This window comes from Lynx rufus, unplaced genomic scaffold (assembly GCF_022079265.1).
Source record: "Lynx rufus isolate CCGP_SWC_20201006 ecotype Redwood Valley unplaced genomic scaffold, mLynRuf1.p SCAF_1, whole genome shotgun sequence".
Lineage (NCBI taxonomy): Eukaryota > Metazoa > Chordata > Mammalia > Carnivora > Felidae > Lynx > Lynx rufus.
In genome coordinates this window covers 109,602,945-109,616,928 of record NW_025814823.1, presented here as the reverse complement: position 1 = coordinate 109,616,928, position 13,984 = coordinate 109,602,945, and the positions used below count along the sequence as shown (strand labels likewise).

The window sequence follows — 13,984 nt, the reverse complement described above, 5'->3', positions numbered from 1 at the left end:
ACCTGAGCAATGGTCAGGATTCAGCTTAGATTTATTATGCTGAGGCAAGTCTGAGAGGGCACCTTTTTTTTTTTTTTTTTTAACGTTTCGCCAGGGGTTTGGGGTGGGGATGGGCAGTAGTAGTGTGTGTGTGGGCGGGGGCGGGAATCAACCTTTCAATTTTTGACAAGGATGATCTTGAAAAGCCTATTGCACATCCAAGCCCAGTAGTTGGTGTTCAGAGCGAGCTTCAGACAGGAAAGAAGATGGATCAAGATCATTCGTTCTTTCACAAATATTTATTGAAAACCTACTCTGTGCTAGGTCCTATTTTAAGTCCTATTTTAGGCTCTGGAGATACTTGTGAAAACACCTACAAAGCTCCGTATGACCTTATCTGTAAGAGAGGTCATAAACAAGTCAGCAATCAGGCTGAGTCTTTAACTCTCCGCATGGACGCAGTGTACAACTGCTTTTTAAATTTTTTCCTATGGGTTTTTTTTTTTTTTTTAACGTTTACTCATTTTCGAGAGAAGAGAGAGAGCATGAGCGGGGAAGGGGCAGAGAGAGGGAGACAAAGAATCTGAAACAGGCTCCAGGCTCTGAGCTGTCAGCACAGAGCCCGACGCGGGGCTCAAAGTCACGGACTATGAGATCATGACCTGAGTTTAAGTCGGACGCTCAAGCGACTGAGCCACCCAGGTGCCCCCCTATGGTTGTTTTTTATACTGGGAATATTGCCAGAGCCAGAAAGGTAGTCGCGGGATTTAGGAGCGCCTCCCCCTGCCTACCGGTGGCAGCCAGGTATCCCCGCCCCAATGCGGGCCAGAGTTCTAGCGCAGTCAAATGGCAGCATTGCGCAGGCGCAGCCTTAGTCTGGCGTCCTAGGAGACGGACTCGGAAAGCTTCCGCGCAGGCGTAATTCAGAAGGCCGAGAGAGCCTGAGGCCTGGGGACGGGGCGGGGCGAGCTCGCAGTGCGCTTGCGCACAGCCTGCTCTCGCCCGAGGAGCCGCAGTCTCGAGAGCGCCAAGGCGGTATTTCGGTAATCTCTGACAAACCTCTCCTGCGAACCCGGCGCCGTTGGACTGCGCCCAGGGCGGGGACGTCAGCGGGGCACAGGAGGGAGCCACGATGCCGGTGAGGAGAGTCGCTCAGCTGCTGGGATTCCTCATCCCAGCGGCCTGGCTCGGGGGCGCGGCTGTTGCCATGGAGGCGCGGAACAGGCAGGCGTCTGGGGTGGGGCGGGGCAGGGTCAGCTCTGCTGGCCCCAGCGGTTGGGGAGCCCGGCGGGTGGGCTCGAGCCCGCGAGGATCCTGCCGGTCCTGGGAGGGGCCCCGGGCAGGCCCTGCTGTCTTCGCCGGTGCTGCATCCCGCAGGGCCTGTGCTGCTTGACATAAAGGCACAGCGCCTGAGGATGCGCTCTCGCTCCCAGCCCTGCTAGCTGAGTGGGGCGCCTGGGAGCGGCCGCGGGGGGTCGGCTTTGGATGCTCCGCACCTGGTGGGGTCTGTACGCCAAGGAGCCCAGCTCCGGAAAGGAGCGAAACGAGAGCTGCCTGTTCTTTCTCCAGCCCTGGACTCGAGCTGTCATTCCTTTCGTGGTGCTTTCGCTTACAGTGCAGAATGTAACCCGTAGGTGTCTTTGTGTGTGAGGCCGGGGGTTGGGTGGTATGTTTGTCTTGTAGGATTTCACAGGACATTATCGTACAGTTAATAGGGGGCGTCCTAAGTCCATTATAGGGTCATGGAGAACACATAGGGCTTTGGTTGTTTTTCTTCTGGTCCGAGGCCTCGGACAATTATTTAATCTTTCTGGGTCTTTAATTCCCACGTAATTAAACTTTTCCTCATGGGGTTTTATCAGGATGAAATAAGGTAACGCACAACGGAATTGAAGGACAGTACTTGACATTTAGCATTAAATGCCAGTATTCCGTGATCTTGCTTTCAAGTTATTTATCAGTTCACTCAGCAAATACTGGGAATCAATCACAAGTTAGGCACTGGAGGTAAAATATTGAGCAAAACCAGACAGGTTCTTGAACTTGGGAAGATAGAAGCTTGCCTTAATGGGCAGAGGTGAAAATCATGTTGGTAGAGACAAGACCCTTAACATTAACGAAGTGAATGGGTGGCATATAATAGAAAGTAGCTTCTGGTGAGTTGTAAGGTGTTTCTATGTAGGAACGCTGGCTTATACATGTCAGATCATCTTTTTTTTCTTAAAAAATTTTTTTTAATGTTTATTTTTGAGAGAGAGAGAGGGAGACACAGAATCTGAAGCAGGCTCCATGCTCTGAGCTGTCAGCACAGAGCTGGTCATGGGGCTCAAACCCATGAACCACGAGATGGTGACCTGAGCCAAAGTCAGACACTTAACCAACTGAGCCACCCAAATCATCGTTTTTTTCCAAGAGAATCTAGAAATTGTTATTTTTATGAAATTTCTCCATTTTTGAATTTTAGCAACTAATTAAAAAATATTTTTAAATTCTATGAGCCAAACAAAAAGTATTTGCGGGCTGAATTCAGTCCCTTGAATACCAGTTCGCAACCTCTAGTGTAGACAGATAGGACAGACCATCAAATAAGAAGCAAAGTAGAATTGAAACCGTTGTAGAGGAAGGAGAGAGTAGGGTGCTCTCAGGGCCTATACCAGGATTTGACCTAGTTAGGGAAGTCTTTCCAAGTGAAGTGGCTGTTTTGGTGAGATCTGAGACTAAGTGAAGGTGAGAGTGAGGAATGTTCTAGGCAGAAGGAACAGCACATGGAGAGGCTTGTGGTAAGAAGGAGCATGGTGAACAGAAAAGGCTTAAAAAAAACCAAACAAACCCGTGTGGCTGTGGCTAAGAAAGCCAAGCAGGGAAACTTGTGAAATAAGGCTAGACAAGTAGACATGGGCCAGAGCCAGGTCTTAAAGGCCGCCTTAAGGACTGTGATTTTCATACACAGTCCTTATGTCAGTGATGTCAGCGGGAAGCCTTTGCGGAGTTGTAACTAAGGGAGCGTCATGATTAAATTTGTGTTGAAGCTGACTGCTATGTAGGGAACAGACTGTAGGAGAACCTAACTAGATGCAGGTGTCCCATTAAGGAGCCTTACAATGCAGGGTGGGAGAATGGGGACTAGACTAACGTGGTGAAAGTAGAGAAGGGGAGAGGTATCTTGTGTTGGTACTGTTCAACTAAACGATTGACCTTTACTTCAGTAACCGGATTGAATTTTTCTAATTGAAGTATAATTGACCTATAATAATTTCACCTGTACCACGTGATTTAGTATTTGTATTCCTCGTGAAATAATCCCCACAGTAAGTCTAGTTACCATCCATTGCCAGAGTTAATTTTTTTTTTCTTATGAGAAATTTCAATATACAGTCTTTCAGCAACTTCCAAATATGTATTTTCAAATATGTATTATTGACTGTAGCCACCATGCCATATATTATTTATACATGACTCATGTATTTTATAACTGGAAATTTGTACATTTTGATCCCTTTCACCCATTTTGTCTACCTCCATACCCAGCTCCCCTCTGGCAACCACTAATCTGTTCTTTGTATCTACAAGTTTTGTTTTGTTTGTTCATTTGTTTTTTTTAGATTCCACGTATAAGTGAAATTGTACAGTATTTGTCTTTGTTAAGGATTATATTTTAACATAGAGTCTTAATCATAAAATTTCAAAAATTGAAACTTTACATGTATAGATGTTCATAAGGTTAGAGGCATACTAAAACATTTATGTCTGCTATTGGGCTTTCTTTTCTGTGTTTTATTTAATGTTGTCTTTTATAGAGAAGATAGACTACATACAGTTACGTGATTAAAAAAACATTTGACTAATGCATTGTAGAAAATAAAAGTCTCGGGAACACAGAACCTACTACTATATTCTTGATTAAAGTTGTTAACCATGTTCACGTGTGTTTTCCTATAGGCAGGAAACACAGAGGAAGTCAGGGACTTTTATGCAGAAAGGCAGTCTATAATATACTGGTTCATTTTCTGCTTGAATAGCACTTATTTACTATAAATGTAAATTAGATTTTCTCTCCCCTCATTTGTATTATAAAAAAAAACTATTTGCCTTTTCATATCTTTTAATAAGCCTTTTCTATATATCTGTAAGATCTTTAATTGCATGTAACAAATATTCATGGAGTATTTAATATGTGCAAGGTACTAGGATGGCAAAGTAGCCTTTTTCAAATTTGAAATTTAATTTGCTGAAGGTAAAAGTAAATATTCTTTTCATTATTTGTGAATATTTTCTCCACCAGATCAATAAATCAGAGAAGCCTGAAAGCTGTGATAATGTGAAGGTGGTTGTTAGGTGCCGGCCCCTCAACGAGAGAGAGAAATCAATGTGCTATAAACAAGCTGTCAGTGTGGATGAGATGAGGGGAACTATTACTGTACATAAGACTGATTCTTCCAATGAACCTCCAAAGACATTTACTTTTGATACTGTGTTTGGACCAGAGAGTAAACAACTTGATGTTTATAACTTAACTGCAAGACCTATTATTGATTCTGTTCTTGAAGGCTACAATGGTGAGTATAAAGTCCACTTTTAAAAAAAATAACTTTATTGAGGTATTAATACCCTATAATTTCACCCATTGTAATCATACAGTTTGATGAGTTACAGTAAATACATATAGTTTTGAAACTATCACCACAATCCAGTTTTATGACCCCTGAAATTTCTTTATGTGCCTTTGCATTCCCATCTCCAGGCTGCCGTTGACTGCTTTTGTCTATAGTTCTGTCTTTCCTTGAAATTCCATGTAAACCAAAGCATACTCTATCTCATCTTTATTATCTGTTTTCTTTCACTTGTATAATGTTGTTGAGGGTCACCCATGTTGTTGTGTATATCAGTTCTTTGTTCCTTTTTAATGCTGAATTCCATTTTATGAATATACCTCCTTTAGTGATCTTTGATGGAAATTTGGATTGTTCCAGTTTTTTGCCTATTATAAATAGTCCTGCTGTGAACATTCTTTTATAAGTCTTTATGCAACTAAATTTTAAAATTTCTCTTGGGTAGATACCTAGAAGTGGAATTTCTGGGTCATATGGTTAAGGTATATTTGTTTTTGAAGAAATTGCCAAACTGCTTTTGAGAGTGGTGACTATTAATTTGTTTTCCTCATGAGCATGGTATGAGGGTTCTAGTTTCCTCACATTCTCACCAACATTTAGATTATCAGTCTTTTTAATTATAGCTGTTGTAGAGGCTCTGTGGTGGTATTTCATTGTTTTAACTTGTATTTCTCTGTAACTAGTAATGTTGAGCAGCTATTCATATACTTATTTTCTAAATGTTTGTTTATTTTTGAGGTGGGGGAGCAGAGAGAGAGGGAGAGAGGGAATCCCAAGCAGGCTCCACACCATCAGTGCAGGGCTGGATCTTGTGAATCGTGAGATCATGACCTGAGCTGAAATCAAGAGTCAGATGCTTAACTGACTGAGCCACCAGGGAACCCTGTGGGAAGGTTTTTAACTAAAGATTCAATTTCTTTAATAATATAGCGATGTTCAAGTTACCTATTTTTCTTTTAGTAAGCTCCGGTAGTTTATCTTTCATGGAATTTGTCGAATTTATTGGCAACAAGTTGTTTATGTCAGTCCTCTATCATTCTTATGTTAGAATGTGGTGTGATCTTTTTCAGTAAGATATTGGTACGTGATACATGATAGGTCGTAATTTGTGTCTTCTCTTTTTCTTGTGATTAGTCTGGCAGGAGGTTTAACAATTTTACTGATTTTGTCAAAAAACTGGCTTTTGGTTTTAATAATTTTCCTTTATTATTTTTTACATTTTCTATTTTGTGAATTTCTGCTTTGATCTTTATTTTTCCCTCCTACTTTATTCCTCTTTTTCTTTGTTATGGTGGAAGCTGAGGTCATTGTTTTGAGACCTATATTCCTTTCTAATATAGAGGTTTAATGCTATGAATTAACCCCTAACTACTGCGTTAGTAGCATTGTATGGATTTTGACACACTGTGTTTTCATTTTCATGCAGTGCAAGAACTTTCTTCCTTCCCTTTTGATTTCTTCTTTGATCCTTGGGTTATTTAGAAATGTGTTAAGGGGTGCCTGGGTGGCTCAGTCAGTTAAGTGTCTGACTTTGGCTCAGGTCATGATCTCACAGTTAGTGGATTCAAGCCCCGTGTGGGCCTCTGTGCTGTCAGCTCGGAGCCTGGAGCCTTCTTCAAATCCTGTGTCTCCCTCTTTCTCTTCCTGTACCCTGCTCGTGCTATGTTGCGTGTGCTCTCTCTCTCAAAAATAAATAAGTATTAAAAAAATACTTTAAAAAAATAAAAAAGTGTTCATTTCCAGATATTTTGGGATTTTCCAGAGATCTGTTACTGATGTCTAGTTTAATTCCATTTTAGTCAGAGAAATACTATGTAAAACTTGAATCTTTTGAAATTAGAGATGTGTTGTATAATCTAGAATGAAGTTTATTATTAAATGTTTGTATATTCTTTAAAAAAAATTTTTTTTAATGTTTGTTTATTTTTTGAGAGAGAGAGAGAGTGAGACAGAGTGTGAGTGGGGGAGGGCTAGAGAGAGGGAGACAGAATCAGAAGCAGGCTCCAGGCTCTGAGCTGTCAGCACAGAGCCTGACGCAGGGCTCAAACCCATGAACCGTGAGATCATGACCTGAGCTGAAGTCGGACACCCAACCGACTGAGCCACCCAGGCTCCCCTAAATGTTTGTATATTCTTTTTTTTTTTTTTTTTTTTTAATTTTTTTTTTTTCAACGTTTATTTATTTTTGGGACAGAGAGAGACAGAGCATGAACAGGGGAGGGGCAGAGAGAGAGGGAGACACAGAATCGGAAACAGGCTCCAGGCTCTGAGCCATCAGCCCAGAGCCCGACGCGGGGCTCGAACTCACGGACCGCAAGATCGTGACCTGGCTGAAGTCGGACGCTTAACCGACTGCGCCACCCAGGCGCCCCAATGTTTGTATATTCTTGAAAAGAATGTGTATTTTGCTGTTGTTGGGTGGAGTGTTCTATAAATGTTCATTTCATTACATCAATTTGTTCAATAGTGTCGTTCAGATTTTCTTTATACTTAATTATTTTCTACTTGGTGTGTCAATTACTGAGAGAGGGGTTTCGAATTCTCTGACTTCGTTTTTGTATTTGCTTTTTCCTTTCAGTTCTATCACTTTTTACTTAATGAATTTTGAAACCCTCTGAGTAGGTGCATAAATGCTTAGGCGTTTTAAATCCTTGTGGTGAGTTAATCTCTTTTTCATGATGAAATTACTCTCTTTATCCCTGGTAATATTCCTTACTCTGAAACCTACTTTGTCTGATATTGATATAGACATTCTAATTTTCTTTTGATGCTATGTTAACATAGTATATCTTCTTTCATCCTTCTACTTTGAACCTACTTGTGTTTTTATATTGAAAGTGCATTTCTAGTAGGTAGCTATACTGGAAGTCACTAAGATTACCACATTTGCAGATTGCTAGGAGAAGTCAAGGGAGTCAGTCTGTAGTTGTACTTACAGCTTTGGCTTATTAGAGCAAAAAAGACACACATGCATAGCCAAAAGAAAGAAGGAAAGGAAGGAAGAAAGAAAAGAAATGAAAAAAGGAAGAAAGAAAACAAAAAACAGCAAAGGGTAAAGGTGCCTGGGGTGAAGTGTGGAGGAAACCAGGTACAGACTTCCAAGAGTCCTCTCCTACTAGTAGGCACACAAGATGTGCTTAATTGTTCTACCATTGACTATGATAGTACTTGTTAAATGTTGTTTGTCAGAGAAGCTCTGTAAGAGACCCAGTGTCCAAACTTTTTATTGGAGCCTGCTCATATGGGCACCCTCAGCCTAACACTTGCCAAGATCCCAGGCTCTCAGGAGAAGGAAAGCAGGTGTTTAGCACAAACCACCTTGTTTATATAAACAAGTTAGGCATAGTGAGCTACTCTTACCAGTTAGGGAGTGATGAGAACCCTTCTTAAATCCAAATTCCCAGGTGCTAGTCAAAAGCCACCTTTGAAAGCAGGCCTCTCAAAGAATAGCAGTCCCAGATCTGTTGTTAGCTCTTTTTGGCACAGCACTGTATAGTTGGTAGTATTTTGAGTGTGTGTGTGTGTGTTTTTTTAAACTCAGTCTTGCTAACTCTGCTTCTTCACTGCGGGTATTGAGACAATTTATGTCTTGCTTTTTGTTTTCTCTTTGTACTCTTTTCCTCTTTTTATGCCTTCTTTTGTATTATTTTTATTATTCCATTCTTCTCTGTTGGCATATATAGCAATACATCTTTGTTTTATTTTAGTGGTTGCATTAAAGTTTATAGTATAAATCTTTAATGTATCCCACTTTACCTTCAGGTGATACTATGCTACTTAAAAAAATTTTGTAGTGCTGTACTTCCAGTGGTTGTCTCCTCAGTATTGTGCTGTTGTTTACTTCTACATGTTATGTACTCCAAACCACATTGTTAATATTTTTGTTTAAACCATCAGTTATCTTTTTTTTTTTTTTTAAACATTTTTTATTTATTTTTGGGACAGAGCGAGACAGAGCATGAACGGGGGAGGGGCAGAGAGAGAGGGAGACACAGAATCGGAAACAGGCTCCAGGCTCTGGGCCATCAGCCCAGAGCCCGACGCGGGGCTCGAACCCATGGACCGTGAGATCGTGACCTGGCTGAAGTCGGACGCCCAACCGACTGCGCCACCCAGGCGCCCCATCAGTTATCTTTTAAAGAGATTTAAATAAAAGGAAAAAACATATTACTTATAACTACTTATGTAGTTAACATTTTTGGTACTCTCTATTCCTTTATGTAGATCTATATTTCCATCTAGTAACATTCCTTCTGGTTTGAAAAACTTCCTTAAATATTTCTCAAGTGCAAGTCTACTGGTGATGAATTCTTTCAGAGTTTGTAGTCTAAAAAGTATTTATTTTGCCTTTGTTTTTGAAAGAAATTTTCACTAGGTATGGGATTCTAGGTTGATAGCTTTTTTTAATACTTGAAGAATATACCTCTCCTGTCTTCTCATTTGCATTTTTTCCTCCTGGAATTCTGCTTTTCTTCTTATCTTGGTTCTTCTTTCTTTGGGTGCTTTTAAGACATATCTTTCTTTGGGTGCTTTTAAGATCTTCTCTGTCACTGGTTTTGAGCAATTTGATTATGATGTGCCACGTATTTTTCTTTATGTTTCTGTGCTTACTATTCATTAAGCTTTTTGGATCTGTGAGTTTGTAGTTTTCATCAGATTTGGAAAAATTTCAGGCATTGTCTCTTCAAATATTTTTCCTGTCCCCACCCTTTTTTTGGGGGTCTGCAGTAACATGTATATCAGGCTGCTTGAAATTGTCCCACAGCTCATTGATGCTGTTTTTCTTTTTTCTGTTTTTTTCCTCTGTTACATTTTTTACTGTTTCTACTGATATATATTCAAGTTGACTGATCTTCTATTCTGCAGTGTTGAATCTGCCATTTACCTTAGCTATTGTATTTTTCATCCCACATGTAATTTTTATCTTTAGAAGTTTGATTTGGGTCTTTGTTGTATCTTCTGTCCAAGTTCTTTCAAATACCCATCCAAAGTTTCCACCTAACTTTTTAACATGTAGAATATAGTTTTTATAACTGTTTTAATGTCCCTATCTGCTAATTCTAACATTTGTGTCCATTCTGAATTGGTTTTGACTGATTGATGGATTTTTTCATTAAGAGTCATATCTTTTTTGCAAGTTTGGCAAATTTTGGTTGGGTGCCAGGACACTGTGAGTTTCACCTTGGCTCTTGAATTTTTTTATTTCTATAAATATTGATGAACTTTGTTCTGAGTTGCAGTTACTTGAAAATGGTTTGATTCTTTTAGATCTTTTAAGATCTTTAGTTAGGAGTGGAACAGTGTTCAGTCTGAGGTTATTTCCCTAAGAATGAGGCAAGACCTTTTTGTACCTAATGTCCTGTGAATCATGAGGTTTTCCAGTCTGACTGGTATAAATAGATACTGTTTCTGGCCTGTTTGAGTGCCGGGGACTCTTCCTTCCAAACGATTCCCGCCCCCACCCCACCCCCCCCCCCCCATTTAGATAGTTTCCTCACACTCTTGAGATGCTTAGTACTCAGCTGAGTACTTGAGGAAGACCATCTGTAGATGTCTGGAATCTGGAGTTTTGTGTGCACTGTTGTCCTCTCTACTGCTGTGCCCTACAGCATATAGCTGCGTTGGGCTCTCTGGACTGTGGCTCCTTCTTGACTCAGGGAATCCACCCAGCACTCCTTGGGTTCCCCATCCTGGTCCGTGGCTCTGATTATCTCACAAGCCAGGAAGCTGGGCTGTCATAGGGCCTACCTCACCTATTTGCCAGTTTTCAGGGGTCACGGCCTTTTGTTGACTGGAGTCCATGGTCTTGAAAACTGTTGCTTCGTATTTGTTTCAGTCAGGAGGGTGAATCTGGTCCTTGTTACTCTATCTTTGTTGGAAGCTGAAGTGTCACAAGTTTAATTTTGAAATAATAGAACTGTGTATTTTAAAAAATGTTGTATGAATTAGTATGTAAATGTCAAGGGACTTTTCACCTATTTTGCACCTATTATGCTGAAAATTGTTGATAGTAACATAGAAAAACATTTGGAAAAAGCACCAAAATCAGGACTGCTGTAACATAGAATGTTACATTATTTAAATGTATTATTCAAATGTGGAAAGACAAATACATAATCCTTCTACCATTTAAAACTTTTTAAAAAAGTTAGTGAACTTCGTTTTTTAGAACAGTTTTAGTTTAAAGCAAAATTGAAAAAAGTACAGAGAGGGGCGCCTGGGTGACTCAGTCGGTTGAGTGTCCGACTTCAGCTCAGGTCATGATCTTGCAGTTCGTGAGTTTGAGTCCTGCGTCAGGCTCTGTGCTGACAGCTCAAAGCCTGGAGTCTGCTTCAGATTCTGTGTCTCCTTCTCTCTTTGCCCCTACCCCACCTGTACTCTGTCTCTCTCTCAAAGATAAGCAAACATTAAAAAATATTAAAAAAAGAAAGAAAAAAGCACAGAGATTTCCCATATATCCTTTGTCCCCAAACGTATACAAAGTTCCCCACTCTCAACATCCTCCACTACAGTGGTATATTTGTTACAACTGATGAACATACACTGACATGTCATTTTCATCCAAAGTCCATAGTTCACATTAGGGTTCACTCTTGTACATTCTGTGGGCTTTGACAAAAAATATAATGACATGTGTCTACTGTTGTAATATCATAAATAATAGTTTCATTCTGTGCACTGCTTGTTTATCTTTCCTTCCCCTACTAAGCCTGGCAACCACTAATGCTTTTACTGTCTCCATAGTTTCACCTTTTCTAGAATATCATATAGTATGTAAACTTTCAGTTTGGCTTCTTCCACTTAGTTAATAGGCCCTGAAGTTTTCCCCGTGTCTTTTCATGGCTTGATAGCTTATATCTTGATTTATGCTGATAATGGATAATACTCTATTATTTGGCTGTACCACAGTTTATTTATTCACCTACCTACTGAGGGACATCTTGGTTGCATCCAAGTTTTGGCAGTTAGAATTATGCACTGAAATAAAAATCCACGTGCAGATTTTTTGTAGGCCTTCCACCATTTTAAAGATGTAGTTAGGAAATAGGGAGATGTGGTAAGATTTCAGGTCGTTTTTAGTTTTTAAAAAGTAGAGTTTTAAGAGAAGTTCATATGAAGGAAATTCTGGCATTAGATTTGTTAAACTGGACGTAAAAAACTAGGAATTTGGAATTTCCTCTCTGAAAATGAGATGAGATTCTTTTGTTTTCAGGCATTCCTGATCCTTCTTTCTCAGCTCTAAAATTAGAGATTAATAACCTTTTTAAATTAGTAATCTTCATGTATTTAATGCATTCATAGAAGTTGCATTAGGAATTAATTTTGAATTCAAAAAATTTCTGGCCGTTACATACTTTTTAAAAGTATGAGCTCTGGACCCAAATGGACTGTGTGCAGACCTTCTTTCTACCACTTAACTATGACATTGAACAAGTAATCCAACCTCTGTAAGCCTTCGATTCCTCAACTAAAGCATGGAAATATAAATAGTGCCCAGCTTTTAGGATTGGGGTGAAAATTCAGTAAGGATGCATGTAAAGTACATGCCTAGCTCATAGCAGATGATCTGTAAATGATAGCTGTTGTGTCAGTTATAAAGTGCAGTCTGTGAGTTCATAATATTTTTAGCTCTTTTGAATGCAATAATGCATTTTTTTATGGCAGAGTTTGCCATATTCAGTGAGTTAGAAAAAAATTAAGACTTTTTTATTCCCATGTGTAAAAAATGGCTTCTGTTGTGATTAATTATTGTGCCTATTGTCACAGAAAGTCTAGAAATGATGATGACATAAGAGGTTAACTGCATAGAGTGATAGTTGAAAAGCCTTTGTCATTTGGGCTGTCACTTCCTGTGCTGTGTTCTTAAACTGAGCTGTGTCCCGTGGAAATCACATGCACTCGTAGGGCTTCACTGAGCAAATACATTTCATCCCTCCACCTGCCTGCTTGATGCATGTATTTATTTGGTTGTGTCACGGGCACTTAAAGCTCAGTGTGCCCTGCACTGAATTCATGGTCTTTCTTTTCAAACTGTCATTTTTTCTAGTGGTGTTCACCATCTCAGTATACAGCAGTATACAGCATAGCCATACATCCCTTTGTTCAAGCCGGAAATTTGAAAGTCGTCCTGGATTCCTCCCCTGGCTAGTTATTTCCAGGTGCTGTTGATTCTGTTACATGTCTCTGAAATCCTTCCACCTTTCTCACTCCCTTCTGTTGTCAGCTCCAGCTCTTTGACTGGTTTCTTCACAAATCTCCCTTTGCTTTCTTCCAATTCTATGTACACAGTATAGCTGTAGCGATTCTGATTCACTCCTAACTGCAGAATCATTCTTTGGCTTCGCTTTGCTTTTATGATACCTTCTTAAAACCTTAGTATGGTCTTCGTGGCCCTGTGTGATTAGGCTCCTGCTGGTGTCTTTAGCTCTGTCTACATCCATCTTCATTTTCCATCTCTGTTTCCTTCATTCTGATCTCATTTCATTTCCTCAAAATCTCTCTTTTTTCTCTCTTGCCTCTTGCTGTCCACTCTGTTACTATCTCTTACTCATATTTCAGATTGCATCTTAAATTTTAGCTTTTCTGGAATGCCTTTCCTGATCCCCCCCCCACCCCCGTATTTCCTCTTGCATCAGTTCTCCTGCCTACACTATGTCCCTTTATTGTCATCTAGAATTCTGTTTCTCAGTCCCAGGACTCATCCTCCTATAAATATTTGACCAATACCTCCTTTCCAAGATTACACACACTGTAAGATTAAGGACTATGTTTGTCTTGTTTGTCACTGTGTCCCCTGCTGCCTAGCACAATACCATACTCAGGTGTGTGGTGAGTAGTTGTTGAATGAATGAATTTAGTTGTTTAGAAAGTTTAAATTCTATCTGTAATTACCTGTAATGATTGTATTGTCACCTTTTTTGACTCCCCTATTCCTTACTGCTTTTACTTCAAAAATACGTATTTTTTAAGTAATGAATTTATTTTAGGATAAAGAAGAAAGAAAATACCATTTACTTTTACTCTACCAGGCATCATGATGGTCGCTTGGATTAAATTGTTTCATTTGGTTCTTACTATTAATGTCGGGTACTTATTCTTATCCTTGTTTTACCACTGAGGAGACAGTCTCTGGGTAGATTCTTGTGTCAGGTCATATGGCTCACCACTGGCAGATAGGTCACACTGAGGTCTTTCCATTCTAGAACTTGTCTTCTTTTGCTCCTGCAATTGTACTACCTTCTCCAACGTAATGTTTACACTAAGTAATTAGCATACACATTATAATGAATTTCTTATGCTTAGCCATGGTGTAAGACTTTACATTTACGGTTTGGGATACTTTTTATTAATAATTAGGAATATATCATTGATTTTAGGGCTTTAACAGTGCTTGG

At 39.7% G+C, this 13,984-nt stretch overlaps 1 protein-coding gene across 3 annotated transcripts in view; it reads left to right on the top strand.

Moving 5' to 3' along the window:
• The first annotated feature begins 999 nt into the window (after positions 1 to 999).
• The window catches only part of KIF3A (kinesin family member 3A), a 48,582-nt gene continuing 35,597 nt past the window's right edge, over positions 1,000 to 13,984 (top strand). For 2 of the 3 annotated variants that reach the window (XM_047084495.1, XM_047084487.1), the window contains exons 1-2: positions 1,000 to 1,117; positions 4,262 to 4,535. In XM_047084495.1, the coding sequence (XP_046940451.1) occupies positions 1,112 to 1,117; positions 4,262 to 4,535 (280 nt within the window). In that variant the 5' untranslated portion in view covers positions 1,000 to 1,111. Of the gene's footprint in view, positions 1,118 to 1,509; positions 1,610 to 4,261; positions 4,536 to 13,984 lie in introns of those variants that run through there. The other variant, XM_047084503.1, reaches the window with a different exon arrangement.